Source organism: Pararge aegeria, chromosome 3 (genome assembly GCF_905163445.1).
Source record: "Pararge aegeria chromosome 3, ilParAegt1.1, whole genome shotgun sequence".
Lineage (NCBI taxonomy): Eukaryota > Metazoa > Arthropoda > Insecta > Lepidoptera > Nymphalidae > Pararge > Pararge aegeria.
The window spans coordinates 20,128,197-20,146,505 of NC_053182.1; the positions used below are offsets into that span (position 1 = coordinate 20,128,197).

At 37.4% G+C, this 18,309-nt stretch overlaps 2 protein-coding genes across 2 annotated transcripts in view; both read left to right on the forward strand.

The window, feature by feature from the left end:
• LOC120637200 (inactive hydroxysteroid dehydrogenase-like protein 1) overlaps positions 1-16,802 on the forward strand; it is a 29,482-nt gene extending 12,680 nt beyond the window's left edge. Inside the window, exons 2-6 of the mRNA XM_039908900.1 lie at positions 5,822-5,944; positions 8,329-8,439; positions 9,846-10,066; positions 11,461-11,688; positions 14,062-16,802. Coding sequence (XP_039764834.1) covers positions 5,822-5,944; positions 8,329-8,439; positions 9,846-10,066; positions 11,461-11,688; positions 14,062-14,172 — 794 coding nt within the window. The 3' untranslated portion in view covers positions 14,173-16,802. The remainder of the gene's footprint in view (positions 1-5,821; positions 5,945-8,328; positions 8,440-9,845; positions 10,067-11,460; positions 11,689-14,061) is intronic.
• Positions 16,803-17,165: 363 nt separating this feature from the next.
• Positions 17,166-18,309, forward strand: part of LOC120637010 — a 59,317-nt gene continuing 58,173 nt past the window's right edge. Inside the window, exon 1 of the mRNA XM_039908592.1 lies at positions 17,166-17,276. Within this exon, the coding sequence (XP_039764526.1) occupies positions 17,166-17,276 (111 nt within the window). The remainder of the gene's footprint in view (positions 17,277-18,309) is intronic.

An 18,309-nucleotide genomic window follows, 5' to 3' on the forward strand; every position in this document is an offset into this window, starting at 1 on the left:
AGTCCGCCTGTCTTACCTTCACTTTCACATAAAAATAGCTTTATAGTCATAAACATTGATTTAATATGTTACTACTAAACTCACACGTAGTATATAAAAATTACATGTTATATTTAAATCTATTGTTTTTGTTTCCAAACATGTCCCTTCAATATGGGGGGATTGTGTCAAATGAGAATATGAACAAAATTCCAAATTGAAAAATGTTTTATTGATGTAGACCTTATCGCAGGCATTTATGAAGCGTTCATACATTTAACATGTTAACACTAATGTTAGTGATGGTGATAAGGCTAGGAGGGTTCCAAACGCGCCCTGGTCTAAGAAGAGCCCACAAACTTAGCCAGGTTTTTTTATTAACGCCATTTCACAGTCGAGTTAATGTTTAGCTATGAAGTTAGAGCAATTCGTATCCAAGCTTCTTATCATACTTTTAACCCTTTATATTATAACAGGAATTTTCTATAAGCTTTCGTTTTTTATAAACTTTGAACTTATTGAGAGACATCTCAAGAATTTTATCTTAATGAAGTACTAATTTTATGCAGCCTAGTATACTGCACTACAAGTTTATTTTTACTTCTAATATTAATATTGTTGCAGTCCATTTTCTCTTTAAATTTTATTATATTTTTATGTACATAAATTAAATTTTTGTCATTTAAACCAGTTACTTTAAATTTGAAATCCAGAAAATTTCCGATTAAGCAAGTGGTTAAACGATAAGATTTTAATGGTAATAAAAATTTAACCAGCTGTAAAATAGGAGATGAGTCATTGATTTAGTATGTTACTGATAAGGGATTTTTGCTAAGATTTTTGTATATTTAAGGGCCATCTATCAGGTCACAATAATAAAACTGTTTAATCCTGACTAATGTTATAAACGCGAAAGTGTGTTTGTTTGTTGGTCCTTCCTTCACGCCCTAACTAAACAACGAATCAACTAGATTTTTGGCACAGAGTTATCTGAAAGGACGAAGAGTAACATAGCCTATGTTACTATCCGTCCTGACTGCCGTCCGAAGCTATGTGACTTTATCCCAAGGAAACGAGCGTTTCCCACGGGAATCGTAAAAAAACCATAATAAATGTGGACAAAGAACGCAGGCTTAGCACTAAATACGCATATAATACTTCTCAAATCATTAATAACCTATAACATTCATATAGTTCATATGCTACATATATTTTTTTTCTTCATATATTTGTGTTATTTCTGTTTATTTACTCGTATGTAATTGTCCTAAACGTCATGTTGCCTGGCAGAGATCGCTTCTAAGCGATGTGTATTCTACTCAAGTCTTTGTGTTTCTCTCTATTCGTCTTTCATATTCCTAACTGAACGGTGTAGCGGTGTACAAAAAAAGAGTTTAAATAAAAAGAAAAATTAGCAGTCCGCTGCTGTAATGAAGATCTCTCCCAACGGAAGGGTTTGCAAAAAATCGCTGGACATACTAGCAGTGGCACAGAGGACGATGCTACCCGTCCTCCCCCTCGGAAGTAGGTGGGGTGGTGACAGCTGTATTCTGATCTGCCTTCACAACACGTCACTTTTTATAGACAGTCATAACTTAGATCAAGAATACATCATCATCATCATATCAACACATTAACGGCCCACTACAAAGCACGGATTTCCACTCTCAATGAGAAGAGGTTAAGGCTGTTGTCCACTACGCTGGTGCGGATTGGTGAACTCCACACACTTTTCAGAATATTAAAGATAACTCTCAGGCATGCACGTTTCCTCACGATTAATTCCTTGGCCGTTAAAGAAAGTGTGAAAAAATATTTTAATTACTTAAAAAAGCTATAGGTGCGTGCTCGTGAAACTCGAAGTTAAGTTAAGTCCTATTCGCTAGTCTGTGAGTCATCAGTTTTGTGTTTAATTTTCTCGCACTTTTGCAACTTTAATTTAGCACACAGCCATTCCTTACAACTACACTTTCAAGCTGGCATTTAGTGCGAAGTACCTTCGCCTTTATCATCGTTCTTGTTGACCTCACAATGTAGCTGTTTACTTACTAATTTGATGTGTTTTATAATTACGTGACCACATTCGCAACACTGATGGGAATGTTTCAAAACCGCTCTTTCACATTTATAATATTAAGTATGGATTTCAAAAGCCAGTGTAGAAACTGAATGTTTGGCTTCTAGGTTGTGAAAAATTTAATAATTATTTTAAAGATGCAAGATCGACAGACGTTGGAATTGGAATTCCGACCAAAATCCAATATACGCGATTGGGAAATTTGCGCATAGAAACAGAGAAATGTAGACCTCATTATTATGATAAATATGCAGTTTTTAAACGTAGAATGAGAAGAGATAGAGTTAGAAGTGATAGCATATAAGGTAGGACTTCGACTTCACTTTCGGGCGGTCGAGCTCGAAGCACGCAACGTGCGTTTTAAGTAATTGAAATATCTTCAACTTTGAAGGAAAACATCGTGAGGAAACCTGCATGTGGAGTCCACCAATCCGCACTGGGCCTCACTCATTGTGGGAGGAGACCCGTTAAGTAGCTGTAAAAATATTTAATCAAAGGAAGCATTTTTTATATTATATTTTTCCTTACAAACTAATTGAAAACAAACATAGTGTTTATTTATGACTACCCTATTGAAGATAAAAAACTGTCACGTAGTATAGTACCTACGCTACGCGCAAAAACTGCGTATTCTTGAAAGTTTTAGAAGTAATATAGGAGACTTTTTATCCCGACATTAAGCTCGGTTCCTTTGGGAGAGGGGATGAAAGTGTTTGACGATTTTACACCATAACTCCGACAAATCATAACCGATTTAAATAATTCTTTTTGTACTACAGAGGTTACAATATGTTTTTAATTTGCCCAAACTGTGGTTGTCGATAGAGGACAGAACTCTTCAGCGGACAGCAGCAAACCCCTCATTGAAGGCTTAGCGATACTGAATACTTAATTTTTTTTTTAGAACTACAACTAAATTGAATACCACATTAACAAACAAAATCAAACGCAGACGATGTCGCAAGCAACAGCTAGTAAATAAATAAAAAATAAAATAAATAAATATACTACGACAATACACACATCGCCATCTAGTCCCCAAAGTAAGCATAGCTTGTGTTATGGGTACTAAGATGACTGATGAATAACTATATGAATAATATACATAAATACTTATAATATATATATATATAAACACCCAGAAACTGAAAAACATTCATGTTCATCACACAAACATTGTCCAGTTGTGGGAATCGAACCCACGGCCTTGGCTCAGAAAGCAGGGTCGCTGCCCACTGCGCCACCTACCACCAGAACCGACCAGAGGAAATTCAGAAATTATAAATTCCCAAATTGACCCTGCCTGGGATCGAACCCGAGACCTCCCAGTTAAAACACAGCGCCCACCGCTGCGCCAACGAGGTCGTGGAACCAAAACTTAGTTATACCAAAACATGATTCAGTGTTTTTTTTCCAGACCTTGAACAACACTTAAGGTACCTACGTAATATCTGTTTATTATGCTATTATTAAGATGTGAATATATGATCAACTTTTGAAGAATCTAAAGTAAGTACTTATAATGGCTTATTCAAATAAAGCATACTACTATGTTAAACATGTTAATGTAAATATTATTTACCGAGTATCTTGGTCTGTATAGTATTTATTGTCTTCGACTTTGGTATGATTTTCAACAGACTTAAAAAAAAGGAGTTTAATTAAACCGTTTCTTAGTTAGTCTACCGTCCCAGCCGTTAGCCCAGAGCTCGACTTCACTTTCGGGGCGCTGAGTTCGAATCCCAGCGCGCACCTTTGACTGTTCAAAGTTATGTGCGTTTTAAGTAATTAAAATATCACTTGCTTCAACCGTGAAGGAAAACATAGTGAGGAAACCTGCATGCCTGAGAGTCCTTCATAAAGTTCTCAAAGGTGTGTGGAACCCACCAATCCGCACTGGGTCAACGTGTTGGACTTAACCCCTTCTCATTGTGGGGGGAAACCCGTGCCCTGTAGTGGGCCGGTAATGGGTTGATTTGATAAAGCTCGTTTTAAACTTATTTATTTGAACACAAAACTTACAGATAAATCACATTAGAGTTGGTGATGAATATTTTATAAAAAATATACATAAATACTTATAATACACACTGAAAAACATTAATGATCACCACACAAACATTTTCCAGTTGTGGTAATCGATCCCACGGCCTTGCACTCAGAAAGCAGGGTCGCTGCCCACTATGCCAGTCGGCTGTAACTAAACTGATTTTTGAGACATAGAAACAATCGCTATACTTGTAGTAAAACAATTTTATTTTTATTTTTGTATCGTTATTAATAGCTATGGCCTGCTTTCTTCGTCCGCGTTTGTTATCCCGCGAGAATCGGTTGTTTTCCTGGGGTAAAAAGCCTTTGCTACTTTCCGTCGTTCCAAGTAACTCTATAAAAATATCACGTACTAGCTGTTGCCCGCGACTTCGTCTGCTTTTGATTTTGTTTTTTGATGTGAAGATCAATTTAGTTGTAGTTCTAAAAAAAAATCAAGTATTCAGTATCGCTAAGCCTTAAATGAGGGGTTAGCAGCTGTCCGTCCTCTATCAGTTCTATCCTCTATCTCCAACCACATTCATCAGATCTACACAAAGATATTACGACCCCTATAGTACAAAAATAATGATTTAAATCGGTTATAATTTGTCGCAGTTATGGTGTAAAATCGTCAAACACTTTCATTACCTCTCCAAAAGGAACCGAGCTTAATGTCGAGATAAAAAGTATCTTATATTACTTCTAACACTTCCAAGAATATGTGTACAAAGTTTCATAAGGATCGGTTAAGTAATTTTTGCGTGAAAGCGTAACAAACAAACTTACATTGACATTTATAATATTAGTAGCGATAGGGATGTAGGTGGCTTTGTTAGGGCTTGAAGGAAGGACAAGAAAAAGAACTTTTTCGCATTTATAATCCAGCAGAGGGCCACAATTGCCTCTAACTGAGCAACACGTTTGTACCTACATTCGTAGGACACGCAAAAATCCTACAAACTGCCGCACTTTATCCATCAAGCAGAGCCATAGGTGCAACCGCCTACGCCTCATGCCCCTGTAACTACACCGGCAACCACGCCCTTCAGACTAGAAACAATCCTGCTTGGCGGTAGGAATAAGTACTTCCCCGGACGAGCTTATATTTTTGTACATATCTTTAATATGTTATGTTTAATATGTTTACTATGTTTTATGTTTATTTTATGTTATTTTATTTTAAAATCCTAATAATTCACTAATGTTTGTTGTACCACCTACTAATTTCGTATAGCATTTTCTTGTATGCATTTGGTTGCATGGAAGAGATCGCTATTTAGCGATAAGGCCGCCAAATTGTACGTTCTACCTTATTGTGCTGTTGTATTTGTATCTCTGTAAATCTGTGATGTACAATAAAAGTGTATTCATTCATTCATTCAAAAAGCTTTACTATTGCTAAAACATAGATAAATAATAAATATACTACGACAAAGTTCAAACACACATCGCCATCTAGCCCCAAAGTAAGCGTAGCTTGTGTCATGGGTACAAAGATAGCTGTTGAATATTTTTATAATATAATACATATAAATACTTATAATATATAGATAAACACCCAGACATCATCACACAAATATTGTCCAGTTGTCTAACCTAAAAAAATAAACCTAAACCTAGAAAATACTGTCCAACCCACGGCCTTTGATTCAGAAAGCAGGATCGCTGCCCACTGCGCCAATCGGCCGTCAAAATATATAGAAGAGATGTAAACGTTTTAATTATTGTTTCCAGTCATCACGGGCAGCACAGATGGTATTGGCAAGCAGTACTCGCTGGAGCTGGCGCAGAGGGGCATTAACGTAGTGCTGATCAGCAGAAACCCTGACAAATTGAAGAGCGTCGCTGAAGAAATTGGTAGGTCTATCTGTTTTTTGAACACATCTAAATATATATCATCATCATCATTACCGGCTCACTACAAGGTGCGGGTCTCCTCCCACAATGAGAAGGGGTTAAGGCCGTAGTCCACCACGCTGCCCCAGTGGCGTGGTCGGCTCCAAACAACTTTGAGAACATTATGGAGAACTCTCAGGCATGCAGGTTTCCTCACGATATATTATCAAAATTAAGCTTAATTTGCTATACTCCGCGAAAAGCAGGAGAATCTGTGTGGTGTAATTTATAATTTCTTCAATCCTTATACTCCACACCAAACAGATCCTCGGCAATACACCCTCTACGCACGTTTCGCTCCGAAACTTGAGCATCATCAACATGGAGATGTTGACTTTACAATTATTCATTGTAAAGTCAACATCTCCATGTTTAAAGTTGCCTCCAAATAACTTTTTAATCCATATTTTCTGAAACCTAAATTTCCGAGTGAGTTCATTTCAACTCGGTTGGAAGATACGTTTACGTGACGTACTATAATGCTTTTGGCGTTATTTGTTGGCAACTTTCGAGTGGTTAGCTAAATTGGGTGTCAACTAAGATGAAAGATGATTCTCAGTCCTTGAAACTCTTGTCATCCGAAAAACTTAAAATATTCCATGGAAGCATTCTGTAATAAGCAAACTATTACGATTTTCTTACACAACCTTTGGTTGGTTACCGGTTCCTCTACGAATTTTAAATAAATTAATAAATACACTTTAATAGAATAGTGCGTTAAGGTAGAAGGTACAATTTGGCAGCTATATAGCGATCGTTTCCAGACATATATATTTGACGGCTGATTGGCGCATTGGGCAGCGACCCTGCTTTCTGAGCCAAGGCCGTAGGTTCGATTCTCACTAGCCTAGTTAGTCCGCAGGCGGCCCACTCGTAGCCTATCATTTTCATATACCTTTTTCCTAACGCACGGGCTGCACTCGTGATCACACACACACCCGGAACAGATCTGCCATATTATTACTATTTAAAAAAAAAAGGCTTTATTATCCGAGTACAGTTTGCGTTTCGAACTCACGTTACCAAATGAAGTAACTATCATCTCACGATATACTATACTACTATAAATTGCATGGAACTGTTAAAGAATATTGTTTGGTTTCAGTGATCATTATCATTTTCAAATTACCTGCCCACTATAGGGTATGGATCTTCTCTCAAAATGAGAAGGGTTTAGGACTTAATAGGTCACCGCGCTGGTCAAATGCGGATGAGTAGACTAGACACTCCATTGAGAACATTATGAATATCTCTCCCTTCACCGTTAAAGCAAGTGATATTTAATTGCATAAATTAAAATCGTTATATAACTCAGAACAGTTACTTAGAGTTGCGTGGAGCGAACTTATTCCCGAGAGAGAGGCCGAATCCCTAACCTAACTATCACGGCTATGCTGGCCTCCTTTTCAAATTCAAATTTAAATGAAATGCAAATTCGAAAAGGTTTTATTCATGTAGACCTATTACAGGCACTTGTGACGCGTTCATACATAATATATTATTAACATTACTGGCAGGTGATGCTGATATTTACATACTTAAAATCAAATCTAGGAGGGTTCCGCGCGCCCTGGTCTAAGAAGAGCCCACAGCAAACTTAGCCGGGTTTTTTTTGTTATCACCATCATATAAAATTCAGGTATAAAGGAAGAGCGTTTCATGCCAATACTTGTATATCATTCATATAATGCTTAATATTATAATATTTTGTTATTTGTATGTTTTATATTTGTTTGAAAAAACCGTTCAAAACGTTTTTATTTCCATCTCGACCTTTTTACGATTGCGGAACTAAGTACTTAATGCATTATGTATGATCGACACGTAATGTATGATAAAAATATTTTAATTATCTTTTTTTTCTTAATTTACTTGAATTAATAAAACTGTCTTGCCGCTTCGGTGAATTTAGTTGTTTTTCAAATTATAATGTATGCATGGAGATTTTATACTTTATAAATAATTATAATTCAAGAAATAACAAATTATGTACTGGTGAAGTAAATTACGATAATTATTATGCTCAGTTGAATGACCTCAGACCCGTCACTGGTTCATCATCAAGTATTGTGAAGTTAAAAAAATCGTATTAAAATTCAATTTTGTTCTGCAGATAGTCTTTAAAATTAATCCAAATGTGTTTTTTGAGAATATGATGTCGATAAAAAAATTGTATTCGTGATTGGAAGCCAATCAACTCGATTTATTGAATGAGAACCGCAGTAAAAATGTCCTCCTAAATATGTCTAGTGTCGTAATTTGTCTACGCTTACGTAGTGCCTGTTGAAGTTGTTTGTTTATAGATTTTTGTTGTTTCTCATAGTTACTGGGGGTTTATGTTGCAGAAAAACTTCACAGCGTTAAGACGAAGACGATCGTAGCGGACTTCGCCAAGGGGTCCGTTGTGTACGAGCAAATAGAGAAGGAGCTTAAAGATATCCCCGTGGGAATACTAGGTAAATACCACAATAGGAGTATATTTTTATAATAATAATAATAATAATAAACTTTCAGCTTCAAGTGTGGAAGCTGAAAGTTTAAGCTCGGCTTATTGAAAAATGAAAAAATGTAAAAAATGTAAACTAATGAAAACTAATTATACACTATTTTACAAACTAAATGCCTTATCAAAAGGTGCTTCAGCTGAAAAGGCTGTTACCTCAGCATGCTGCTGCAGTATTTGACAACTGCAGCGCTGATTTCCAGGTATAGCCTTGATTGGCGTCACGGATTTGCCGGGAAAAGTTTATGAAGATGCGTAGTGAACTTGACAAGGAGAGGGAGTATACGGAAAAATAAAGTAAAATAATCTATATAAAATTATCAAACGATACAATAGAACCAGTATTAGTTGAGATTTTTATGACGGAGCTCGTCCTGGGAGTACTACCGCCATGCATGGCTGTGTTCCAGTTTAAAGGGCGTGGTTACCGGTGTAATTACAGTCATATGAGGCGTTACACTTACGCCTAAAGGTTGATTGACACGGCGGAACTTTATACGACGTGTTCCTCGCGAACTGTTGCGTATTTGTGTTGAGTATGTTCAAATTTTGTTTCCAAAAGTACCAATTGGTAAATTGAAACTGGTGATAGCCACCAGATCTATGCAACAATTCTTCTTCTTCTTAGTCGTGCACTCTTGGCAGAGTGGTCGTGGCTGCTGAGATGAATTTCATGGCGCTAGGCATAATTGGATTGCACGGCTTCCCGCGCGAGTCTTCTCCACTTTTGGCGGTTGGTAGCGTGTCGAAAACATTCCACCACAGTTGTCTGGGTCAGCGTTTTCACCGTATCTGTCCAACGAGTAGGTGACCGCCCTCTTGCCCTTTTTCCTTCAACCTGTCCTTGCACCACCAATCGTTCAATCGACCCCTCATTCCTTGAGATGTGGCCAAAAAACTTTCATATGCGTAACTGCACCGTAGACGAAAGTCGTTCCTGGATATTCAGTTTATTTTGCAACAATTAGTATAGTAGAATTGTGCTTCCTATATGATATATAGCAATTTATTCTCGCCACAATGAAGGAGCTGATGTTGAATGGCCCGGCTTCGGGAAAAGCAATATGACTTATTGACATTTGGCTTGCAATTGCAAACCTACCAACAAAAAAGCGTGAAAAAAAATTGTTCAAAAAATAAACGACTTTCTGACAAACTAAGAGCAGTAAATAAATATTTTCTAAAACATTTTTAAATCGGTGTTTAAGTTAAATGCAGAAAATTACTAGGTATAGGTAATATACTTCGTATTCTCTTTAACATAGTAGCAAAGAAATAACCAGTCATTCCGTGTTAATGGGATTTTCCCATGACAAAAAAAAACGACTGTTCTTTGAAGATGGGAAAATTATTTTGCAGTGAACAACGTGGGCCAACAGTACGAGTACCCGATGCCGTTGTGCGAGATCCCCACCAGCAAGGCGTGGGAGATCATCAACGTGAACGTGGTGGCGGTGACGTCCATGACGCGGATGGTGCTGCCGGCGATGGTGGCGCGGGGCCGCGGCGCTGTGGTCAACGTGTCCTCGGGCTCTGAGCTGCAGCCACTGCCGCTCATGGCTGTATATGCTGCTACTAAAGTAATCATGTGTTTCAGGAGACCCTGGTTTATTTCCTACCTTGGGAATATCCTTATGGATAGATACCCTACAGATAAAGACGTGCCGCTAAGCGATTTAGTGTCCCGGTGCGATGTCGCGTAGAAACCGATTGACTACCATACTCCCTAACAGGTTAGCCCGCTACCATCTTAGATTGCATCGTCACTCTTACCACCAGATGAGATTGCATTCAAAGGCTAACTTGTAGTGGTATAAAAAAAAATACCCTAGTGATACTGGGTGTCGCCCCTTTTTACAGACCCTTCCTGATTCTTACCCACGGCGCCGCTGGAGGCGACTCTGCCCAGTTCCACACGCCAGCCAATTTGAAAACTTAATTTATGTACATAAAGATATGACAAAATAAAAAGAAAGTAAATAAAATAAATAAAAAGAAAGAAAATCGAAATAATACTTCACATGCTTTAGATGTACATTATTTACTGTATCTGAGACTTATCTGTGAAACCGAAACGCTAATAGTTTTTGTGAAACCACTGCCATAGTTTTTACTTAAAGAAATCAGATACAGGCTTAACATAACATGCAAAATTAAAATCAAGTGACTCCTGTCATTTTATTACGAGAAGGTACGCGTCGCGTAGCGTAGGTACTATGCGCGTGTCGGTCTTTTGTATTCAATAGGGTTGTCACAAGTAAACACTTAGAATGATTTGCATTAGTTGGTATGGAAAATAAATATGCTGCTTTTGATTTAATATTTTTACATGCACACGTTGAATATGGCCCATGGCCCTAATCCGTACCGGAACGTGGCATTTTGCTGGGCGGACCTTTTGGTCGCTAGTGTGGTAGCCAAGGCCGAAGCGTCCCACCAGACTAGTCCAGAGAAAATTCTGTAATTATAAATTTCATATTGTCCCAGAAATCGTACCCTGGAACTCCAACATATTAGAGCACAACGCTCACCGCTGCGCCTGGGCTCGTCAAAATATTCGATAGTCGTTAGTCGAAATCGCCCTTCGATTAGGAATGTACACATCTTATAAAGACTTTCAACTCTTGCAAGACAGAATACTTATTTGTGTTTCTTGCCCTCTCGCCAGTTCGTAATAAAGACTTTATGGCTTTGGTATGATGGATGGTGGAGTTCCTACTCTTTACAAACAGACAGACTAGTCAGAAATATATAGCCGAATAGATAGCCGTAAAAAGTTAGGGCTTTAGCTTCGATATGCCACGCACCTCTAACTTTTCGGAGCTATGTGCGTTTTTTAACGGCAGAAGGAAACATCGTGAGGAAACCTACATGCCTAAGAATTGTCCTAATTTTCCCAAAGGCGTGTTGAGTATAACCTAAAACATCTTCATTATAAGAGGAGACCTGTACTGATGAAGACTACTGGTTCCAGGTGTACGTGCGCAACTTCACCCTGGCGGTGCGGGACGAATACGCCCCGCAGGGAATCCACGTGCAACACCTCTCGCCCCTGTTCGTATCCACCAAGATGAACACGTTCTCGCAGCGGCTGCTGGACGGCAACTTTCTGGTGCCCGACGCGCCCACCTACGCGCGCCACGCCGTGTGCACGCTGGGCCGCGTGCACACCACCACCGGCTACTGGCTGCATGGGATACAGGTGACTATTGTCGATGACGACAGTCGAAGGCCGATTGGCGCAGTGGCCAGCAGCCCTGCTTTCTGAGTCCAAGGCCGTGGGTTCGATTCCCACAATATGAAAATGATTGTGTGTTGTTGAGCGTCTGGATGTTTATATGTATATAAGAAGTATTTATGTCAAAGTCAAAGTCAAAAATATCTTTATTCAAGTAGGCCCACAGGTGGCACTTTTGATGCGTACATAAGAATTACACGGTAGTGAGATGATGGCGATAACCACATTCGTAAACTTAAAACTAAAGCTACGAGGGTTCCAAACGCGTCCCGGTCTAAGAAGAAGCCCACAACAAACTTAGCCGGGTGTTTTTTTTTTTTTTTGTTATCACCATCTCACAATGTCATTTTAAATTATTAGAAGAGCAACCTGGTTAGAGCAATAATTTACACCCAAGCTTTTTTATCGTTTGCGTAGTCCTTTATACTATAATAGGACTTTTCTATAAGCTTACGTTTAATACAAACTTTGAGCTTTTTAAGAGACATCTCCAAGATTTCAATTGGTAGTTTATTGTAGAATTGTATGCAATTTCCTTTAAACGAATTATGAATTTTATGTAACCTAGTATATTGCACTGTAAGTTTATTCTTACTTCTAATGTTTAAATTATTGCAGTCACATTTTTTCTTAAATTTAGAAATGTTTTTATAAACGTACACGTACACGTAACGTACGTTAAATTTTCAAATATGTACTGACTATACACTGTCATTATTTTAAAATCTTTAAATTTATCTCTCAATGACTCTTTCGGACCCATTTTGTAGATAGAACGAACAGCCCTCTTCTGCAGCACGAAAATAGTGCTAATATCAGCAGCATTACCCCAAAGTAAAATTCTAAAAATGCTGTGAAAGTAACTAAAATATACCAGTCTAGCAGTTTCTACGTCGGTCATATGGCGTATCTTCTTTACCGCATAGGCAGCAGAACTAAGCCTGTTCGATAAATTATTTACATGAGGGCCCCATTGAAGTTTAGAATCTAACGTTATTCCTAGAAAAACTGTCGTATCCTCCAGTTTCAGTTCCTCATTATTAAGTAGTACAGTGGTTTTCACGTGTTTAACATTAGGTAAAGTGAATTTTATACACTTGGTTTTTTTTCCGTTAAGAACCAAATTATTAGCTTCAAACCACTGTACCACTTTAGCGAGAGAGTTGTTTACGTCGTTAAAAGCTAGTTCACGTCGATTTATTTTAAAAGTCAGTGGTGTATCATCGGCAAACAGAACTATCCCGTGTTTTTCCTTGGCAAGGTAAGGAAGGTCATTAATGTAAATAAGGAACAGAAATGGTCCTAATATAGACCCCTGTGGGACACCTATTTTTACAACTGATCCATTAGACCGTTTTCCATTCACGTCGACTTTCTGAATTCTATCGCGTAGATAGTTACTCATTAAGTCTAGAGCTACACCCTCCATAGTGGTGTAGTTTCCTAACTAACGTTTCGTGTTGAACACAATCAAACGCCTTAGATAAGTCACAGAACACACCAAGTGCATCACGTGACTCCTCCCAGGCTTCAAATATGCTTTGTATTAGCTCAACACCTGCGTCGACTGTTGAGCGCCCCGTGTGAAACCAAATTGCTTAGTATGAAGTAAATTATACTTATAAAAATGGTAAAGTAATTGATTTAAAATGAGTTTTTCAAAGATTTTACTGAAAGTGGGTAGTACAGATACTGGTCTAAAGTTAGTGGGGTCAGAAGTACTACCCGATTTAAACAATGGAACTATTTTACTAAGTTTCATTAAGTCAGGAAACACACCACAATCTATACAATTATTAAATATTAAGGCTAAATCGGGTGCAACAATATCAATTAATGATTTGACAACGTTTACGGAAATGCCCCACAGATCATTTGTTTTTTTATTAATTAATAATTTAAAGGCTTGAATAACGTCAGAGCCACTAACATGCGTGAATTTAAAAGAATGGTTACACTCAGGCATATTTTCCTTTAATAGAGAGAGAGCCATATCTGGTGAATCTGGTGATTCTGTTGTGGAGACCGGAATGTTGGTAAAGCAGGTTTCAAGAGCAGTAGCCACCTCGAAATCTTTTAAAAAAAGGCTTTATTATCTACATTAAGTTTCAAGTTATTATTTCGTGGTGTTACTCTTTCTGTCTCCTCAATAATCTGCTTGGTGTGGAGAATAAGGATTGAAGAAATTATAAATTACTACACTATACAGAATCTCCATCTTTTCGCGGAGTATAGCAAATTAGGATTAATTTTCATGATATATCATGGATTTCCGCTAAGTAACGCCTGCTTCTATCCAATATTTATTTTAATTATTTTGAATTTTTCTTGTTTCAGTACCTCTTTATCAAAATGGCGCCAGAATGGTTGAGAATAAAAATCGGCGCACACTTGAACAGAGGCTTTCGAGAGGAGCACATGCAAAAAGTTAAAATTAAAACGCATTGAGTTGTAGAGTAAGCTAGAATACTAGGTAAACTTTTAGTACAAATTTTTTCACCATGTCCATTATTCATAATTCCTAACTAGGCACAAACAGCTGATGTGAAAAATTTAAATATTTAGTCGTAATTTTATTATTTTGTAAGCATTCTAAATGAAATTTTAGTGAAGATTATACCATAATTTTTATATCTATTTCATAGTCTATTTTGTATACTAATTATGCAGATAAGCGACTATATTAATCGTCATCATCTGAAATGACGGACGTTAATGTACACTGGATAATGGATATATACCTATCCATAGAATTAAGAACATACAGAAGGCGTATACACGACTAATATTGAAGCATCAAAAACCACTCCACTTTAGAATGGTTTCTCGAAACAACGGTTAATACACATACTATTTAGCAGACTGCAGATGACGGTAATAATTTTACCTCTAATGTTCTTAGCGTTCATCATAAAATGTGAAAATGGGAAAAAGTTTATCTGCTAGCAACATTCCGCGAATGTAAAGTGACGCGTAGTGTACGCGGGGCGTTTTCACTGCTTTTGGACACAATGCACTGCGTACAAAAATGGCTGAATGAGAATTCTGGATGTTCTTAATTCAATGTGCCTACCCATTTTTATTAATCCGCTACATGTTAGCTCTTTGTATTAGGGATTTATATTGTGTTTAACAATGGGGCTGACTTATCACTGATGGTAAGTTATGGTCCAGTCCAAGATGGTAGCGATCTGCGTCCTAACCTGACAAGTACATACCCCTAAACGAGTGGAAAGTCATGAAGGAATTCATCGGTTCTGAACGCTAAATCGCTTGGCTTAAGTTAGCTGATAACTAACCACCTGTGCGACGTAAGCCCCCCATCAGACCAGAATAGTAAAATTTAAAAAATTATAAAACGAGCCTCTACCTAATCGTATCCGGTACATCTCTTTTATAAAATCAAATTACGTGGTCTTGTGTATCGAAGATTATTTTTTTATTCAAAGAATATAATCAATATAGGATCTCCATGTAGTGACGAGGAGATGTTTTTCTTATTATGTATATTCTGTAATTCTACGTGATGTACAAAAATTTTTTATCCATTAATTAATTCGATATGAAATTATCTCAATCTGCCATAATGTTTTATTCTGATATAAAAAATGTATCTCTTGAACACATTGAACTTGTATCTAATTATTAACACTTGACGGACTGTTGTCTCTTTGGATTTGTCTCCGCCATTTTGGCGCTTTTTTGAGGGCGTAATACGAGTGTCCAAGGAACTAAAATGTGAATTGCTAAAAACCCCAGAACAACGATATTATTACGTGCATATAGGGTTAAAGGACTTGTAATAGGAACATCTGATGACTCTTGGAAGACTTTACTCTTCTCTTTATCATCATCATCACATCAACCGATAGACGTCCACTGCTGGACATAGGTCTTTTGTAGGGAGTTCCAAGTTCCACGATTCTGAGCCGCTTGGATCCAACGGCTACCTGCGACGCGCTTAATGTCGTCTGTCCACCTCGTTGGGGGTCGACCAACGCTGCGCTTACCAGTACGGGGCTGCCATTCCAGCACCTTGGGACCCCAACGTCGCGTTTGGCGCAGTTATAGTTTCTCTTTATCACAATGATCCAAAACACACTTTCAATCGTAGATCAATCTTATCATCACTTTCACTGTCGAAGTTTAAACGATCCCGAAACATTTCGAATTATATTATCCCTCGAATTTGTAGGTATTAGGGTCAAACACGTTAAATACGTTACGTCTTTACACGCGATTAATATAGATAGATTGATAACAATGTTATTTCCATAGACACTCGTATCATGTGACAATGTGGCGCTCCAAATGGAGATAAAATTAAAGCGGTCGGTCCAGTGAGGTCAGAGCATGAATACCTTACGACAAAATTACGACCAAGTTATCCGCTGACCAAATGTTAATAAACCGACAGTTCGTTTGCTTAGTGCGCCCACTAAAAATAACGTTTTAGTCTTCTGTAAAATTTAAAAATAAATTATAATTATTGAATAATGTAAAAAAAAAATTTTGTTTATCCCTAAAAGTTTAATCACTTGTTTCACTGTCGAATTTTGCGAAAGAACGATCCTGAAACATTTCGTTTTATTAATTATTTTATCATACTCGAATTTGTAGGTATCAGGGTCATGCACGTTATGTACGTACGTTACGTTTTCACATTTTGAAGTTTGACGGTTCAAAAGTATAAAATATTCTTTACTCTTTCCTTTTTTATTCGTGGGGAAATCTTCATGGATACCACCGCGCCTGGGCCACGGGAACGCTTTCGCAAACCTCTACGATAATAAAATACCCCAACCTAACCTAATCTAAAATACTTAAATAAGGACCTTTCATTTGTTTGTTTACATTTGGTCCGCGGACATATTGGCCACACTTTAGTTAGTTTTTAATGTAAATTCGGGTTTACGAATCAGGTGTTCGCTATTGAGGTTTACACAAGTCTTCTTAAGATAGACTATTTAAGTGTTATTATTATGTTAATAATGTGAGTCATTGTAGTTTATTTAATTTTAAATGTATGTGATATTATTAGCAATTATCTCAAATATATATAAGGTGGTGTACAAGTACTTTCGATTGTTTTATTTCAAGGTGTAAAAACACTCCTTCGTAATTTTCTTAAAAGTGCAATTTATAGTCTGTCGGTAGCTAATAAAGTCAGTGTGACAGTTAATAAAGTCAGTGTGACTTACTTTAGTATAATAGAGGTCAGTGGCCCCAAAGAAAAGACAATAATTGACAAAGGCGATACAAATTACAAGTTCACCAGTTGACGGGTAACGTCTGAGCATATTCTCTTTTAACGTGACATTGGCGAAATATTTGTGCTCTGTGCACGTATAGAGCCGTTCTCCTAAGAAGAGAAGAAGAAAAAGATAAATAAAACCGAAGTTTTTTAACAAGAATATTATATTAGGTCACTTCTGTGTAAGATGTCAGTATTCGGGAACTTTTTGAATAACCTGACGACCAACATCTCCAGAAAACAGGCCCGTGTTGCGCGCAGAGATGTCAAGCTGCAAATTTTAAGCCAACCCGTCGAGGTACAAAGTCATCATCATAAAGTTTTTTATATTCATTAATGAAAGTAAAAGAGTACACATGGGTTATCATCGTATAAGCATTTATATTTACTTTCACCAAACCTTACATTAGAACAATACCTTTACATTCTTTGTAAAATATATCTCATATCCTGGCCAATAATTCTGCCCCGTCACTCTCCGCAAAAAGTATTTAATTTCACGACCCTCCGATCTCCAATCCTTGTTTTTCATGATGGCTCATATAGTTGTCACGTGGCGCCACCGTTTCCGTTCGAAAAAGCGGCAACCAGAAGTGCGACAACAAAAGTATATTTAAAATACAGAAAAGAGCTGTATCTACGATCAATAATAAACTTGGATCACGCGAATCGCTTCGAAGCATTTAAACAAATAAGTCTACTTACAGTAGCTTTGCAATATATTTATAATAATAAAAAAAAAGAGCAACTGCTGAGTTTCTTGCCGCCTTTTCTCGGTAGAATCTGCTTTCTTCTTTATTCCGTATATGTGACGGCCGATTGGCGCAGTGGGCAGCGACCCTGCTTCCTGAGTCCAAGGCCGCAGGTTCGATTCCCACAACTGGACAATATTTGTGTGACGAACATGAATGTTTTTCAGTGTTTGGGTGTTTATCAATATATTGTAAGTATTTATGTATATTATTCATAAAAAATATTCATCAGTTATCTTAGTAACACAAGCTACTCTTACTTTGGGACTAGATAGCGATGTGTGTATTTTCGTAATTTAATATTTATTATTTATTTAATTACTTTAAACGCACATAACTTAGAAAACTTAGAGATGCGTGCTGGGATTCGAACTCAGCCCCCCGAAAGTAAAGTCGAGCTCCTACCCAATGAGCTTTAACCGCTTCACATAGCACATAGTATTACCTACTTATATAATAGTACATAATATGTAAAAGATAATCTTCCAAAACCAGGAATGTAATCCAAGTATTCTTAGGCACTATTGCGTAAAGTCTGTATGTTTGTAACGACTCTACAAGATGGCAGATTCTATTCCG